General features: G+C 28.6%; 1 protein-coding gene across 4 annotated transcripts in view; it reads left to right on the forward strand.

Annotated features, from left to right (window-relative positions):
* Window positions 1-3604: 3604 nt before the first annotated feature.
* The window catches only part of LOC107456596 (chondroitin proteoglycan-2), a 65941-nt gene continuing 52379 nt past the window's right edge, over window positions 3605-17166 (forward strand). For 2 of the 4 annotated variants that reach the window (XM_071186812.1, XM_071186813.1), the window contains exon 1: window positions 3606-4046. In XM_071186812.1, the coding sequence (XP_071042913.1) occupies window positions 3974-4046 (73 nt within the window). In that variant the 5' untranslated portion in view covers window positions 3606-3973. Of the gene's footprint in view, window positions 4047-17166 lie in introns of all 4 variants that reach the window. The other 2 variants (XM_071186814.1, XM_071186811.1) reach the window with 2 other exon arrangements.

A 17166-nucleotide genomic window follows, 5' to 3' on the forward strand; every position in this document is an offset into this window, starting at 1 on the left:
TTTTTAACCTTCCACCTCTGAAATGGTAAAAAGTAAATGATTTAAAGATATACAGGGGTTGGTCAAAAATATAAAAACACTTCTGTGCTAATTATGGATAGAAATTCTTGTTTAGCAGCAAATGTTTTGGAAAATTTTACATGGCAAAACTGTTGGCACAATTTTAAAGATTATGCTTGAAACTTTTCATGATGGTGTTCCTTTGGCTAATGTAAAATTTGCATCGCTTAAAATAAGCGTAGGCATCTTTAAATAAATATTATAATCCTGTAAAGCATCTTTAAATAAATATTATAATCCTGTAGAATGATTTCATTATTGCTAGTATCAGTACTAGACGCAAGGTATAAATTTCATCTCCACATTTTGGTCACCATTTCTGAAGCTTCGAGCATGATCTTTCATAATGTGCAAACAGTTTTGCCATGTTTTATTAAATATTCCAAAACTTTTGCTGCTAAAAAGAAGATTGTTTACGCAGAGTTAGTATTGTAGATGTACCAGTTACCCGGGCCCGGTTATTTTGTCTCAAGCAGGCTCGTTCAATTTTACCGGGAAACACTCATTAATTTTCGATGCATTCGTTCGTTCGTTGTAGTGGAACTGGGAGCCTGAGGCCTTACGACCCTTTTCCCATTTACCCTGAAATTAAACTAAGAAACATACATGACAAAAATAAACTTTGGGGCACAAAATGAAGATCGAAAGTTCGATACAACCATATTATGTTTTCAATAAACTTAAAACTATTCATGAAATAAAGGTTTGCATTTCATTTTTATTATTTGGGTGTGTATAAAGAAATTATGATGGTAAAAATTTTTTCTTACAAATGACACCTTATTTATTCTTATGTAATTACAAGTTTAAACATTATTAAAGATTACTTTCTTAGCAAATAAGACCAAACGTTAAAATAGACGAAATTGATTTAATAAAAATTGATAAATAAATTTTTTGAAGGTAGTTTTAATTTTAAAAACAGGAAACTTTTCATTTTTAGATAACTCAAGTGGTAAAAACTTTTTAGAAATTTTTTTATTACATTTTTAATATCTGTTCTACGTTTTATTGAAAAGGATCATGTAGGGATAATTAATAACTATTAACTAAATTTTTACCAGAAAACGTTTCTTACTCGTTTGTTTAACAATAACAGCTTCTAGCTAGTCTGGGTAAATTTCTTTTAGCGCCGGGCTTACCACTGATGAGTTTCGTGTTTTTTTCCCCAGTGTTTTACAAATACGCGTTAGTTTTACAGAATTTTTTTCTTCATAAAATTAAATTTGCCCAGATTTCTAAATCATGATTTGAGGACAAATTAGTAGAACACCCTCAAAAAATTTTGTGATTTGTTATATATATATATATATATTTTAATGTTTTTAATGTNGTTGTATTTGAAAAAACATCAGCTGACAACCATGATAGTAACGCATATTACTATATATGCTTAATTTCTTTAAGAATAGTGGTGATTAAAATCATTTAAAAATTAAGTTTAAAGAAGAAAATATAGTATATATTTACTACCACTTTAAATATCAAAATAAAATTTTACGCCAAATGCGTAAAAGTTGGCAGGTATGACTTCCCATTCCAACTCATAACCAAACACGGTAAATTTTTTTAAAAGAAATTTGATACCTAATATCAGATGATTTGAGTACTAAGTAGTTTTGGCATATCATATGTTAATCTGCAAGTTGGAAAGAATATGTTAGGATAAATTACGTTTATAGTTATTGGATTATTAAAAATTAAAACCTGGAAGCAATTATTTTTTAATAAATAGTTATTTTTTAAAAATATTTTTAAAACTTCTAAATAAATTCTACTGAAAAGTTAATTAAATCATTTGTCAAATTAATAATAAAGTCAATTAGCAGATGTCTTCCCTTTCGCAACAATGCTTTAAGTTAATCATTCAACATATACAGTCACCCAAAATTTCTTCTAGAAACTTTTTTTTAAAATTTGATTTTAGAAAAAGGATAAAAATGGAAGTATGCTTTTCTTTCTTTTTTTATAGGCGTGCAGTAAATTTTCCTAGAAATCTTATAAAATTTTTGTTCCATAGAAATCTCAATTTTTAGATTGCTTTGCATAAATACTATAATAACTGGTCGGGTTCCCGGAGCTGGCCGGTAAAAGATTTAATTTTCATTAGGTACCGGTCATCCGGACCCGGCATTTCTATAGTTAGTATATAAGTGTATCCATATTTTTGCACAACTCCTATTGAGGGATGAATTTTAAAAAAAGAAATTATGTTCCTAGATGATTGTTTTTAAATGTTTTAAATTGATATTTTCTGTTCAAAAGTATTTCTTAAACTTTTAATCAAAGATAAATTCTTAAATTGAAAAATATTTACCTGGTACCATTTGTTTCACCTTTCCATTTTTTTAAGAAAGAAAATAATATGAATAATATGAAATATAACCTTCTTGCCGAGGCTTCAAGATTTTCTAAAATGGGATTAAAGTGTTTTATTTTTATTTACTTTCAAAATGATAACTTACAAAAATGTTAAACTAAGAACTTATAGTAACAGTAAAAACATTAATTTTCATAGACGTATATTTTCAATTTTCAACCCAATTTTAAATTTATATTATTTAAATGCGGATTAGAATAAGGTTTGCGTATAATTTGTTCAATATTAAGATATGATTTGTTCAGTATATTCGATATGATTTGTTAAGGGGGTGACCTATATGTAATGTTTCATTTGCAGTTTTTTTTGTTGTTGTTATTTTACTCTTGGAACTTTACTTATTTGAACTTGGAAACTAAAATTCGTATTATATTTATGTTTTTAAACATTATTGCTATCTTAAAAATAATTTTAAGTGATAGGAAAATTGGAAAAAATATTGATGTATTGAATGATTAAGAAATATATATTGTGCGTGAAAATCCGGAAAATTGATTTTATCACTAAGAGAGAAACAATAAAAATGCTACAATAAAATACTCCGAATGATAACGCGAGCAGGGCTTATCCGCAATAAGAATATGCATTGCCATTTCACTGATTTCTGAGATTAACATATTGCAAAGCTTAATTTCAAATTTTTCGTAAAAAGCCATAAATTGTGATGTCGCTGGATTTAACGAAATTTTTACTTTTGAAAACTCGAAAGAAGACATAAAGCTCAGACATGCTTATTTTTGTTACATTTTTTTGCTACGCATCTTTTCTAGAATGCAAAATATTAAAATTTTCTTTTCACTCCATATTGTTTTCCAGTTACCAGAAAGTACCACCTTTAATTAAAAACTTCAAGGATATTATTATCCTTAGCGACAATCTTTTATCAACCCTAAAACTTTGAAATAAAAAGAAATTTTGCTTAATACACCCTAGTCAGTAATGCTTTTAATGATGAACATTAAAAAAATGTTAATATCAGCATCTATCTCAACTGTCACTTTAATATCCAACCGGTTCTCAGAAATCACCTGCTAAATTATAACACGACGGTGACAACTTTTCCCCCTACCGACTTACTACCTGAGATAAATCTCCAAATCAGGTAACCCGAATCTCAGCACCCAAAAACTTTCCCTTTCTCCAAAAAACTTGGCGTCAAAAAAAGAAAGGATTCCAACTAGACCTTCACAAGGTCTAGCGACGGGCGCAAGGTTTGGAACATGTTAACCCCGCCCCTTTCTGCATGCCGGAATGAAAGTGTTAAGTATCACGTGACTTGAAAGCATCAATGGACACCATCGGTTGACCTCCAGTACCCCCCCCCTCTCTCTCCACCATCCGAACGAAAGCAAAAGTTCTTTTTTTGGTTTTGTTTCTTAGATTTTATTCATCTGTTCATCCACAGTTGTATGTTGTCCATTCTCAACCCTTAGACCCACCGGGAACAGATCTATAAAAACTTTATCTCCAGGACAGGTAGTGAGTTGGGTCTAAAAAAAGGTGACAGTTTTGATTTTATGTGACCAAAGAGAGATGGGGTCAATTAATATGCTGGACATTATTGCGGTCGTCTTAATTAGTCTGCTAGGAATAGCTCAAAAAATAAGTAAGTTGAATTTTGTTAAAAATTTATTTATTTAAAAATTTTTGTTTTTAAGATTTTCCTTATAATTTTGTTGGAGTACATTTCGTAGGTTAAAAACTTATTTTCTTTAAATAACAAAATTTCGAATTTTATTTTTTCCCCTCGAGATTTTCATAAGCTTAAACTGCACCATTTTCTGATATCAATTAAAATCATAGTTTATTTTAGTTTGTAAAATAGAATTTATAAACATCTTTTATATACATTTAAAAAATGACATTCTAAAATATTATACATTTAATAATATTAAAATTTAATTCTAAACATTTTTAAGAGGATAATAATAAGAATTGTGTTTTTATATATTTTGTAGTGGGTTGAAATTTTATTTAAATTTCTGAATTTTTTTATTTTGTCTAAATATTGTAATAAAACTTATAATCGATTTACAAAATCATTTTTGATCAGAGTTCAATTTAAATTCAAAAATAAAGTTTACATCCATTATGTTTTATCATATATATCCAAATGACATATACTTGTATTTTTAAATTAAAAATTAATTTTTTTAAAAACATATTACATCGTAATATATAATAAATCATATTACATTGTAATATATTTCGCGGTGGATAAGAGCCATATTATTTTCAAAATTAATTTAAATCAGAGTTAAATTTTAACATCTAAAATAAAATTCATGCCTATATATTTCATCATACGTTTACACGAAAGCTATCAATTTTTAATCTTTCCTAAGATGAGTTGTAGTGACAAAAAAAATTTTTTTTTAAAAATTTTGTTAGATCTTAAGCACATTATGATGCATTTATACGTACAATTATGATGCATTTATGTTAATATGTGCTGTTGATTTTTGTATTCTGGTATACAAAATCATTTTAAATTGAATCTTCGAATCAAAAGGAAAAGTTTGCCCCATTTAGATAATTTTAAATATAAAAGTAAAATTCTAATATGCAAGCAGCTATGTAAAATGTTTTTAAAGTTAAGAACAACAATATACGAATAATATTTTTGACTTTATTGGTTTTATAATACTTAGAATTTTGTAGTAATACACATTTCTGCGGTCATACGAAAGTTTGTTTTATAATTTTGGTGAAAGTTGATTCGCATAGTTTTCGAAAGCAGTTTAAGTCTAATTTAATCCGTATTTATGTATGTAAGTATAACAAAGAACATAATTAATGAATATTATTTACTTTTAAATTAATAATAATTAATTTTCTCATAAAAAAGCTCTTTTTTTTCTAAACTCGTTTTTTATGTTTGAATTAAAAAAATATTTCATATATTTTCGTAAAAATAGGCAAAATTACCAGTTTTGGTGTTTAATATTTCTTCAGTTATTTTTTAACAAAAACGTTCGAATTTTTACCTTATAAATAGTTTTCCATTCAATGCTATTCTTATTTTAAAAAAATTCTATATTCAGGAATACTTTTTGTAGAAGATCATAGTAGTAGATAAAAATTAATGCCTACAGCTGGCTTAATTAAGTATTATAAAAGGCTCATCATGTGATACTTTGATGTAAATATCATTTTGTATGAGTACTTTAATTATTTACGTCTAATGTTGAGTAACATAACTTAAAACCACTTTTATTAAAGAAAGAATCATATATTAAATCGCGAGAAAAAATTTACCCTCAAAACGGTGCAAGTTTATATTTCTGTTTAGTATATCGAGCTGTTCTGTTTAGTATATCTATCTGTTTAGTATATCTTATTTTTATTTAAATATAAATAAACACTTCGAAATACGTATTTCAATAACACTATGCATTTAGAATGAAATGTTTTTTTTTCCTCTTCATATTTATCATAAATAAATTATAATCAAATTACGAAAAAAAAGTTTACGCAAAAAGTGATTGGATGAGATTTTTTTTAAAAACTTATATGAAGCTCTTATACTGTGAATTCTAGAATGCACGCTTATTATAGCATTAACGTAAAAATTTCATGACGAATGCATATTCAATTTATAACAAATTAGCTTAAAGTTTGTACACTTATTTGTTTAGTTCGATGAATTTCAAATTACCAAATAATAATTATTCACATAAAAAGTGTAAAATTATCTTATATGCATTTAAAATAATTTGTGATTAATTCATAAATTAAATACAGTATTGGAATCCAAAAACTTCATACTTAGCAAAATATAATTTATTCTTACGTAACTAAGATTTTTTTGTTGTCTGAAAATAAATTACTTGGCCTATTTGTAGACGTACTAAAAGATTTTTCATTTTTTTTAGAATATTTCACCCATATGTGCTTAGTGTCCCTTTAAAAAGATGTTTTTTTTGTATGAGCTCTTTAATTTATATGTTCCTTTTTTTCAAAATGGAAAATTTTTGTAGCACAATTCTTTCATAGCAGATATTGTCTATAGCAATATATTAGTAATATAAGTAATAAAATCAGGGATGCCAACAGCTCCGCTATCTGAATTTTTTTAATAGCGAATTAAATTAAAAAAAGTTGTAAAAATAAGGATAATTACCTAAATTAATCATCATGTGTTTGGGTTCCGTTTGTAGTCTTTGTGATTAACAGGCACTGGGATGCTTTAAATTCACCTCAAGCACTTAGCTTGAGTATCTAAAGATAAATGATAATGAAGCACCTTGCTCTAAACTTCAAAATTTTTGTTGTTGTTGTAGATAAGTAAAAATGTGTCAGCATGAGGAAACGCCTTGAATCGCTTATTATTAATTGAAACGCTTATTTTTCAAATAAGATTCAAAGTTGGGAACCGTTATTTGTTTTGATAGTTGTATTTCATATGACACTTTGAATTTTTGATACGTAGTGGTGAAAAATTTACTTAAAATATACTGAATTAAAAATAATTAAAATTTCGTTAGTTAGCATCTCTGTAAAATATAGTCAATATCTTAATAATATGTTTAGATATGAAGACGTACTATAGAGATATTTTTTTATAGCTAAAATGGAATTTTGAAAAAAGTAATAGCCGTTTGATGTTAACTAATATGCATTACTTTTTTTCTTCCTTTATGTATTTTTCATGTATAGGCCATTTTTGTTACTGAGTTTTAATTAGTTAAAATTACTGTTTATGTAAAGTGCACGAAAAAAGGAACGAAAGATAAATCATAAAAATCTGACTTTTTTAAATATTGATTTCCCAATAACTATTGGACCTATTTAATTTTAAATTCTATCATATAAAATCGCATTCTTTACTGTGTTGCAAAAGTTTGTATTCCTTACAATTCTAAATTTTTCGACAATTATATAAAATAAAAAATAATTACTAAAAATTATTTTTTGAGTGTAATTATCTTTGGATAAACGAATTTTATAATTGTTAGCAAAAGTTTTTCAATTAGCTTAAAAATTTCTAGTGATATGGCAAAATGCGCAAAAGATGAAATTAACTAACATCAAGGGGCCAGAACCTAGAAGGCCCTTGTCACCCCTGCATATCTGCCAACTTTTACGCATTTGGCGTAAAATTTTATTTTTATATCTAAAGTGGTAGTAAAATGTATGCTTTCTATAGATTCCTTGCATTTATAAATTTAATTAATAATCTTTATGAACACCAATATTTTTTAACAAATTAAGCATATATATTAATATGCAATACAATCTAACTTTACAGCTTAAGCCTTTTCAGAATTCAGCGTATGTTTCTTCCTAAAATTGTAATTAAAATTTCATTTTACTACCAGTTGGGAAAATCATCCTCGAAAGGATTAAAAATTGGCAGGTATGCCCCTGGCATTTTGGATAGATTAAAATTTCCATGACTACCAAAATATTTCTACTCAATTGTAATACATGTATTTAAAATTGTCATATGCTAAGAGAATCAAAATGTGTATATGATAGTTTATAGTTGAAGATTAATAACAGTTTATTTTTCTTTTCATGAAACCGCTAAAAATGGAAAATTTCGACAATCAATGTTTCTTCTTTTCCGTTTTAAAAAGAAATAATAGATGAAATATGACAGGGGGTGCTTAGTTACATGATATAAAAATTTTAAAAAAAAGCTCATTTCCGTGATGATTAAAATCGTTATAAACCATAAGTAATCGGAAGCAATTCCGATAAATACTATTAATCAGAATTACTCCCGATTACTTATAACGATTTCGACCAACACAAACTGTAAACATATGCATTGGAGATTTTAAATGCTCTCACTAGCATCTTTTATAAAGAAACAGTTATACAAAGTACTTTTTCATAAAAAGAAAATAATGGTAGCTTTTGTTATGGAATTTTTTATTTTTTAATTTCCTTGTTAGCAGGGTGCCACAGGTAACAAAACAAGTAACAAACAGCTTCGAAAAACGTCATTAACTCTGGTGTGGTGTGTTTTAGTTGGAAAAATTTTGAAGGATAATTTTGATTAAAAGCAGACATGCCAACTTGCTCCGGACAGCAAATATATATTTTTAAGTGGTAGTTTATCAATTGTGATTCTTGGTTTAATAAATTCAATTTACTAGATTTTTATCCACCACTATTTCTAAATAATTCGTAGGCTAATAAAATTAACCACTTTTTAGTACTTATGTCGCTTATACAACTGAAATTCCCAACTGGTATCATTAAAATAATACAGGCCTACTTACATAATAGAACCTTTCAAGTTAATTTTAAAAATATGAAATCAACAAACAGGAAAATAACAGCAGGAGTACCTCAAGGAAGCATCCTTGGGCCCATACTATTCATATTATTTACCTACGACTTTCCCATCGACCGACAAGACTTTAACAGCATCACAGCACTTTTCGCAGATGATACAGGAATTGTCGTGAAGTCCAAAAATCCCAACATTGCCTTACAAAAACTCCAAGAAAAGATCACAGAAATAGAAACCTGGTGCCTAGACTGGAAGTTTAAAGTAAACGGCCAAAAATCGAAACTACTAATCATTCAACATAAAAGAAAAACGATCCTCCCTAAAAATCAAGTTGTACTCTTTAACGAAACGATACCCATAGTCAAAACAGCAAAATATCTTGGTCTGGTCATAAACAGCAAATTTAATTGGAAAGATCACGTCAAAACAGTCATCAACAAAGCACAAACAGCCTGCCACAGATTACAAATCCTTCTTCAGAACCCTAAAATGGAACTCAGACTTAAACGTTTACTTTACATCTCGATGATCCGTCCCATCCTGACTTATGCATCTCCAGCTTGGTGCAACATCTCTACATCACTCCTTAAAAAACTCAAAATATGCCAGAACAAAATCCTCAGGAAAATAACAAAAGCAAGATGGTTTATCCGCAATAAAAACATACATAGCGACCTCAACATAGATTTTTTAGATCATCACATTGCAAAGCAAAACTTCAGATTTTTTGAAAAGACCATATATTGTGACACCGCAGGATTCAACGAAATTTTTACGTTCGAAAACTTAAGAGAAGACATAAACCTCAGGCCGATTGCAGCTCATTTTTGTAGTGACATAATTTTAACTAAAATACAAAATATTTGATTTCCTTTTATTCCAATTACCAGAAAGAACCACCTTAAAGATTAAATACAAGATGAATGGGAAAAAGGCCGCTAACGGCCCCAGGCGCCCAGTTATATTTCGATGATGATAGTACTTATGTCATGCTATACCTTATAAAAAGCATGCAAAATAGTCAAATATTTGCAAAATTTACTTTGTAGTTACTTACCGTTCTTTTAATTATCTTAGCGTGTCCGGAGCAGTTGGCATCTCTGTAAAAGTATTGAATATTTCAAATTATATTGCTTGCTTTATTTAAACGTAAATCTAGGAAATAAAGTATCATACCTGCCAACTTTCACTCTTTCCAAGAATGGATTTTCAGAATGGTTGTAAAACAATAAACGAAAAACAATCTGACTCAAAAATATATTTACATTTTGATCCCGCTGAAATTCGCTTGCGCAAAGATTATTATGCTTTTATATATTTACTGTAATTATTTATATGTAGTGGTGGTCAAATTCATTTATAATTATCATTATAATTCAAAAAGTTAATTAGAATAACCTGAGTATTGCTACCACTTTAAATATGAAAATAAAATTTTCCGGAAGAGTTGGCAGGTATGCTGTTAAAAAAAGCAACCAAAAATAGTCAAATAGTTGCAAAATTTACTTTGTGGTAATTTACAGTTTTTTAAATCATTTTGGCGTGTCACCGGAAGGTATGAAGTTGGCAGGTATGAAGTACTGATCTACATTATTTATTTTGAATGATTTTGATTAAACTAGAATGCAAACCATAAATTATGTTTCTGGCTCTTAATTCTAATTATGTGGGAAATATTGTCTAGTGAAAAATTTAAACCATTTTCAGGTAAGATCTGCTAAGTTGAAATCAGGGGTGAAAGCGAGACGGAAAAGAGGAAAGGCTGGTAGTAAAACCATTTCAGTTATAGCTAGTTTTGGGGAGGAGTTTACTTATTCTTTTTTTAAATTTTTCAACAATATCTACTTTATCTTGGAAAAGAAGCAGATTTATATATATGACAGAATTATGAAAGAAATCTTGATGGTTACAGATGTTTCATTTTTTTTGAAACAAATGCTGGAATGAAATGTTTTACGTACCAGGTTTTTCTCTTCTCCGTCTTGCTATATAAGGGCTTTCACCCATGGTTGAAATTCATGACCAGCAAGACAGCAACCGGGAAAAATTAAAAAGTGGTAGAGAACGATTTAAGAAGCAATTTTAATAATTCCTATCAACCAAAAATTAATTTATAAGTAAGCGGCGTTCAACAGCCGACCCAATTCTGATTTTAAGACTATCATTGTTTAACTCAGTAGCCTTGTAATTTTGAACCCAACCCAGATGACAAGGGAACTAACTCTTGGATCAAGCATTGGGCTAAGCTAGCCTAAGCATTTTGATGGAACTAATTCGCATTTGAGTTAGATGGAGAGGAAAATTAAGCAAACCTCCCAAAGTTTGACCGATGGCTAGGGAATTTTAACCCATGATCCGTCTAAGACTGAAGATTCTTTTACGTCAGCACTGTGATTGGTGCGAGCCGTGAGCAGAATTCGTGCAAACCAGCCATAGCGGGGATTCAAACCTGGGATACTACATTGGGAGGCGAACGCTCTATCTCCTGAACCACCACAGATTAGCCAAGGAGTATTTGAAAATTAAAGAAAGTATATTTTGTTGTTGACCAGCTTAATTACTGAAATTACAATCAATTTAAAGACTTTAAAATTTTTAACAGCCTGAATGAAACATTTGTCTTGGTGTTTTAAATTTTTCCCGTTTGCAGCCACCCAGCAGAAAAAACTTGTTAGGAATTAACGAATTTAGACTTGTAATTTAGATGAAAAATGCCGTAAATTGTCGGATCAAAATATTACTGTTAAATATATTCTGGAAAACATGAATGTCTCCATTCAGACAAAATAAATTCAAATTATCAAATTACCATTGTCTATCTTTTAATAAAAATACACAACTGAATTAACGAGTAATGGGTTAAATGGGTTGAATAAATGATTATCATGTATTTATGTATATGTTTTATTTATTTATATGTAGTAGTGGTTAAAATTATCTTAAATTAAATTTATAACTCTAAAAACTAAATAGAAAATGCATGCATTTTTGTGTCTCGTCAAATATAAGGATAACATTTAACATAAAATCCGTAAAAAAATTGACAGTATTGAATAAATCCCTAGTTTTTAAATAATGAATGGTATATATTTTTGTATGAATGGTATATATTTTCGAATGGTATATATGAGTATATATTTTTGAATTGTTCAAAGCTTCTTTTAAGAAAGAAAACATTTGTTAATCTGTTTTAATATAAGTTTCAATAACTGTTTTTTTTTATTCAATCATACATAGTTACTTTTAGTTAATAGCGAAAAAAAATTTTTTTTGAAATTTAAGTCATTAATTTATTAAGTTTATCTTATACAATACGTGATTCAGCATGCATAAATATCCTTTAAGAACAGATAAAAGAAGACTAAATAAAGTATTATTTACAATGAGAAATGTTACATTAATTGTGATGAAATGCTACTAAAATCGTTACAATAATACCGTAAAACGAACTAAAATCGTTACATGCAACGCTACTAATATATTAAACAAGCATAAAATCGAAAATCCTGTTCTGTAAAGTTCGTTATCAAGAAGTTAAACTCATATTGAATATTTTCAATCGATGTATCAGTATTTTTTTGTGTATCACACCCAAAAAGCACCTAGCCATATTTTAGCGTAGTTGTCATGTAAATTACATGAAATATGTTACTTAAGCATTCGACGATTTTAGAATATTGATGACAAAACCAGTTTCACTTTGACCTTTGCACCGAAATATTAAAACTAAGTATAGGCTGCTGTATATTAAAATGATGGAGGCACCCTTATTCGTTTTCATGTTATCGAATATACCGGACCTACAAAAATTTTATGGCTTAATGATAATCATGACCTATACGTGCTTCCAGTAATAAATATATGCTAGTAGCTAATGATGTTTGGGAATTATATGATGTCCGTTATTTAAATTCATTTTTTACTTATTTGTATTAATAAGAAAGAATTCAAAATAATTAACTTGAAAATTAATATATGAAATTTAAATTAAGTTTATATTTAGGTTTACTGCATTGAATTAAATATTATGTGGAACTGGATCATTGAGGGTTTAATTAACAACCGTTATTTTGGGGCAGAAATTTAGTCTTAGTTTCAGAGTATCGGTTCTCGATATTTTATTCCTGATTGACAATTTTAGGTTAATAATTGCATTTATGGAAGGTAAGAGCAAAAAGCGATCAAATGATTAGGTTTTTACTTTTGACTACTGCTTTTAAAGCGGTTCCCCAGTTTCTTTCTTCCCGTGACGCTCGAAATTAGTTATCGAAAAATTTTCTGTAAATATGTATTAATGTTTGAAATATTTTAGTACAAATGTGAATTCATTAAAATAATCCTATCACATAACATATGTATGATTTTTGTTTGTCCTAGTAGCATAGAATCACCCAGCAAAATAATATTATACACTCTTTCATTATTGTCAATCGTAGAATGGTATTCCGAAGCGGGGCTGAAAGCCTCAGGGGTGAAAGCGAGAAGTACTAGGACAAACAAAAAGGCTGGTAGTAAAACCATTTCAGTTATAGCTAGTTTTGGGGAGGAGTTTACTTATTCTTTTTTTAAATTTTTCAACAATATCTACTTCATCTTGGAAAAGGAGCAGTTTTATATATATGCCAGAATTATAAAAGAAATCTTGATAGTTACAGATATTTCATTTTTTTCGAAAAAAATGCTGGAATGAAATGTTTTACGTACCAGGTTTTTCTCTTTTCCGTCTTGCTATATAAGGGCTTTCACCCATGGAAAGCCTATGTATATCAAGATGGAAAGGCACAAAAACTTTAACGAATGACAATTCATTCTAGCATTAATTTCGAGAAAAAAAAAGCAACTGCCAAGATTTCTTTTTTTAATTAAAGATTAGATGTTGAGTCCCTCGACTGGTGCGTACCTACTCCCGCTTACCCTATTCATAATGGAGATCGGGGTTTAATTACGTCACAATTTTAACCCTTATCTCAAGTGATAGGGAATTGATATATAGAATGTAAAATTCCAATTTTGAAATCTAAATTTATAAACGGTTTTTTAATCTTTATACTTTTTTGAGTTAAATAAAAGTGGTAATAGAATGACAGTTAAAATATAATTTATAAACACTTACATGCAGGTCTTTTTTTTAATTTATATTTTATTTTCAGTGTTTTGACACAACATAGTAAAATTAACATTTACCATCAATCTGGAAATATATAGTCCCAATAATTTAGTCAGGAAAGCGATCAAAAGTTTTGTTCTCTTTAAGTGAACTTCACTTTTAACGACTTTAGTCACATCTCTGGAACTTTTTAAGGGAATAAAAAAATTCGTTTATCCAAAGATAATTCCGAGTAAAATATAATTTTCGGCTAATTTATTGATTTTTTATTTATAACTATAATCAAAAATATTTCAATTGTAAGATACAAAAATGATTTGATCATTTTAAGTAATAAAATAGAAAATTTGGTTGAAATTAGTTCTGAATTAGTCCCCAAATTCTAAAATCTCTGAAAAAAGATATTTTTAAATTTTCATATCTCAATAACTATTGAGATAAAAAAACAACAACCGAAGGTTGAAAAATAGTTTTGTTGATTTTTTCGTTTAAGGTAACTGCATTTTGCTTCTAAAATATAAAAATGTCTAAATTCAGTATGACTTCATTTAAATCGTTTTTTAAAAAAAATTATAATAACTATTAAACCCAGAAAATTTTTCTATGTGATTGCATTTGATCCTAGCAGCAACTTTCATTGCGAAATCCAGAGAAAAAGTGATGGCATAAAAAATAAAGAGCTTGAGAAATATTTTTTTCTCGTGTTAAGAATTTATTAATCTATTAAAAGAAGCGCATGACTAACTCTATTTCGACAAAGATGTTTTTAACTGCAGACAGTAACTCATCATTTTTGTGTTTCTAAGATTTTGAGACTGAACACAATTAATGATTTCAGTGCACTCGACCACGCACAGAACAACATGAAAATTTTAAGCTTAAAATGGCGAAATTTTGCGTCTAATTTAGTATGTATAACAGCTTATCCTGAGAATCTTACAAAATTCCACTTGACTGCGATTTTATGCAGAGGAATGTTGAATATTAAAAATAAAACTTTTTCTTACATGCAGTTGGCAGAATTATATTCTGGAAAAGAACATAAACGATTTGGATTAAATATGCATTAAAGATTTAACATTGTTGCGATGAAATGGGCTTCGAACATTTTATAAATCTTTATGATGGGGGTTTAACTGGATAATTCTTACATTTATGTAGCATTATGTTGATGATTTCACACGAATGCTTGGTGTTTACAAGAGTTTTAACACAAGTTCACCGTCCGGCTCATCTTTATTCAATAATACCGTAAAGCTTCTATGGCTGCCGGATATATTTTCTCACTTGGAGATGGCAACAACATTCCAGAATGCAGTAATCTCGCGAGATTAGCCGAGACTGATTAGGGATTACAATGACAGCACAATCAAAGAAATATGTCACTATAAAATCTGGTCACGTTTTAAACAGGGTGGCCAAGCACGCTCGCTCGACTGTTGTCGTCGCGTGCATTGCACTTAGTTTGTTCGAACTTCTCTATCTAAATGATATTGAAAGGGAACTTCTTGAAACTCGCTAAGTACAACATAATTTAGAAAGTATGAGTGTTTGAGAAGTTGTTGTTCTTAAAAATTGGTAATTGTATTTTTTCTGAATGAATAGTATTACTCATATTTTCTGCCTCCTTGTGTCATATTTTGATTTTGCAGATTACGAACGAAAAGCAATTTTCATTCAAGATTTTTTATTTTATTTTATACAGTCACAAAAATTATGAAAAAGTAAAGGAACTAAAATGCTTTTAACTTACAGAAATGAACTAAATTTTTTATGGGTGAATCCAATATTTTAATCCAGTAGTTTCCAGTAGTTAAATTTCTGTAATTTATGGTGCACTTTTTGAATCTCGGCTTAGTTAATAATTTTTTTTTATGAAGTTGTAGGTTTCAAATCTATTTAAATGCAAAGTTTTTATGTCAAGTGATCTTAAATGGTTAGAGCAGTTTCATCTTGTAAGATAAACAAATGAATAAAAGATTTGTGTGTTAAATGAAGAAAGAAATGAGTTATACAAAGAATAAAAAGACAGAAGCATTTGGATATCATAGACTGGTTGATTTTTTTTATAAATAAAATAAACTTATTGGTACGGTATTCGATACCGGAAAAGTTCAATGATAAGTTTTTGATTTCATTTCCTGATTTTAGGTAATTTTTTTAATCTTTTTTTCGAAATGCAATTCTGATTCGAAGTTAATCTTGTGCACGTTTCGTTGAAAAGCTAACATTTTGTAAAGTAGATAAAAAAAAATTTCAATCCCATTCAACATGAATTTTTACAAGTATTTTTTTAAAAAAAAATTATTGTTTGTCAGTTTCAAATGGTGGAATTCAGTCTTTCTGGTAGGAATAGCTAGCTCGAGAGAAAGAAAGGGAAGAACTTCAATTGATGCATATGCTCTCTTTCTCTCTCTTTTTTCCTAACGCAAAAGAAAAGAATCCGACATTGTTTGACTGAAAGTGACCATTTTCTCCTAAATTCCATCCCAAAATTATTATGCACAATTTCATTTAGGCAGGAAATAAGAATAAACTTAATTAAATTGCTAATTTTTGAGACGATCTAATATATTTGTCTTAATTTGAGGTCATTGTAGAACGAAATTTAAAAAAAAAACAATATCATTTAATTTAATCATTTAATTAAAGATTTAAATGTAATGATTGAACACTTAAAGATCATTTGTAAATATTATTCAAAGTATTTCTTATAAATATCGTATTCGCAGAATGCTTCTTTTTCTGTTCTTGGGATTTAAATTAATACTGCTCTTGGGTACAAAATCCCCATCCTACATTTGAAATGATTAAATCACAATTATTCTACAACTGAAATGATTCTGTCCATTTATAGAGGCTATTAGAAAGCACATAGCATAACAATTGTTTCTTTCTGTGTATATTGTTATTTACTATTATTCAGTAAACTTGAAAAAGAATGCATTTAGACAGAATTATTTCAAATAAAATTGACCTATAATTAAATTAATTGCTGAATAAAATTCTTATTCTATCCATCAAGAGGCCATATGCAAGTTCAAGGTCAAATGTGGACCTTTAGATGGTGGAACACGAAAGAACTGTGTGGACCGAATTTCGTGTCTTACAGCGATCACCCAAAGAGATCGTGCTTTGGAAGAAGACGATCATTAGCAATCGGCACGAATGATTCGAATATCGACCATTATTCCTGTTACTATATGTTAACAAATTGGCATACGGGAATGTTGTTTCTGTGTGTTCAATATTGCCCCACCAATTAGCCTCTTGAACAACACAGCACTTTGGCCTTCTAAATCAAATATGGTGTCATTGGCAGACGATAATTTTATTTCATTCCATGACATGCAAATTACGGTTATAACTGGG

This window comes from Parasteatoda tepidariorum, chromosome 10, assembly GCF_043381705.1.
Source record: "Parasteatoda tepidariorum isolate YZ-2023 chromosome 10, CAS_Ptep_4.0, whole genome shotgun sequence".
Classification (NCBI taxonomy): domain Eukaryota; kingdom Metazoa; phylum Arthropoda; class Arachnida; order Araneae; family Theridiidae; genus Parasteatoda; species Parasteatoda tepidariorum.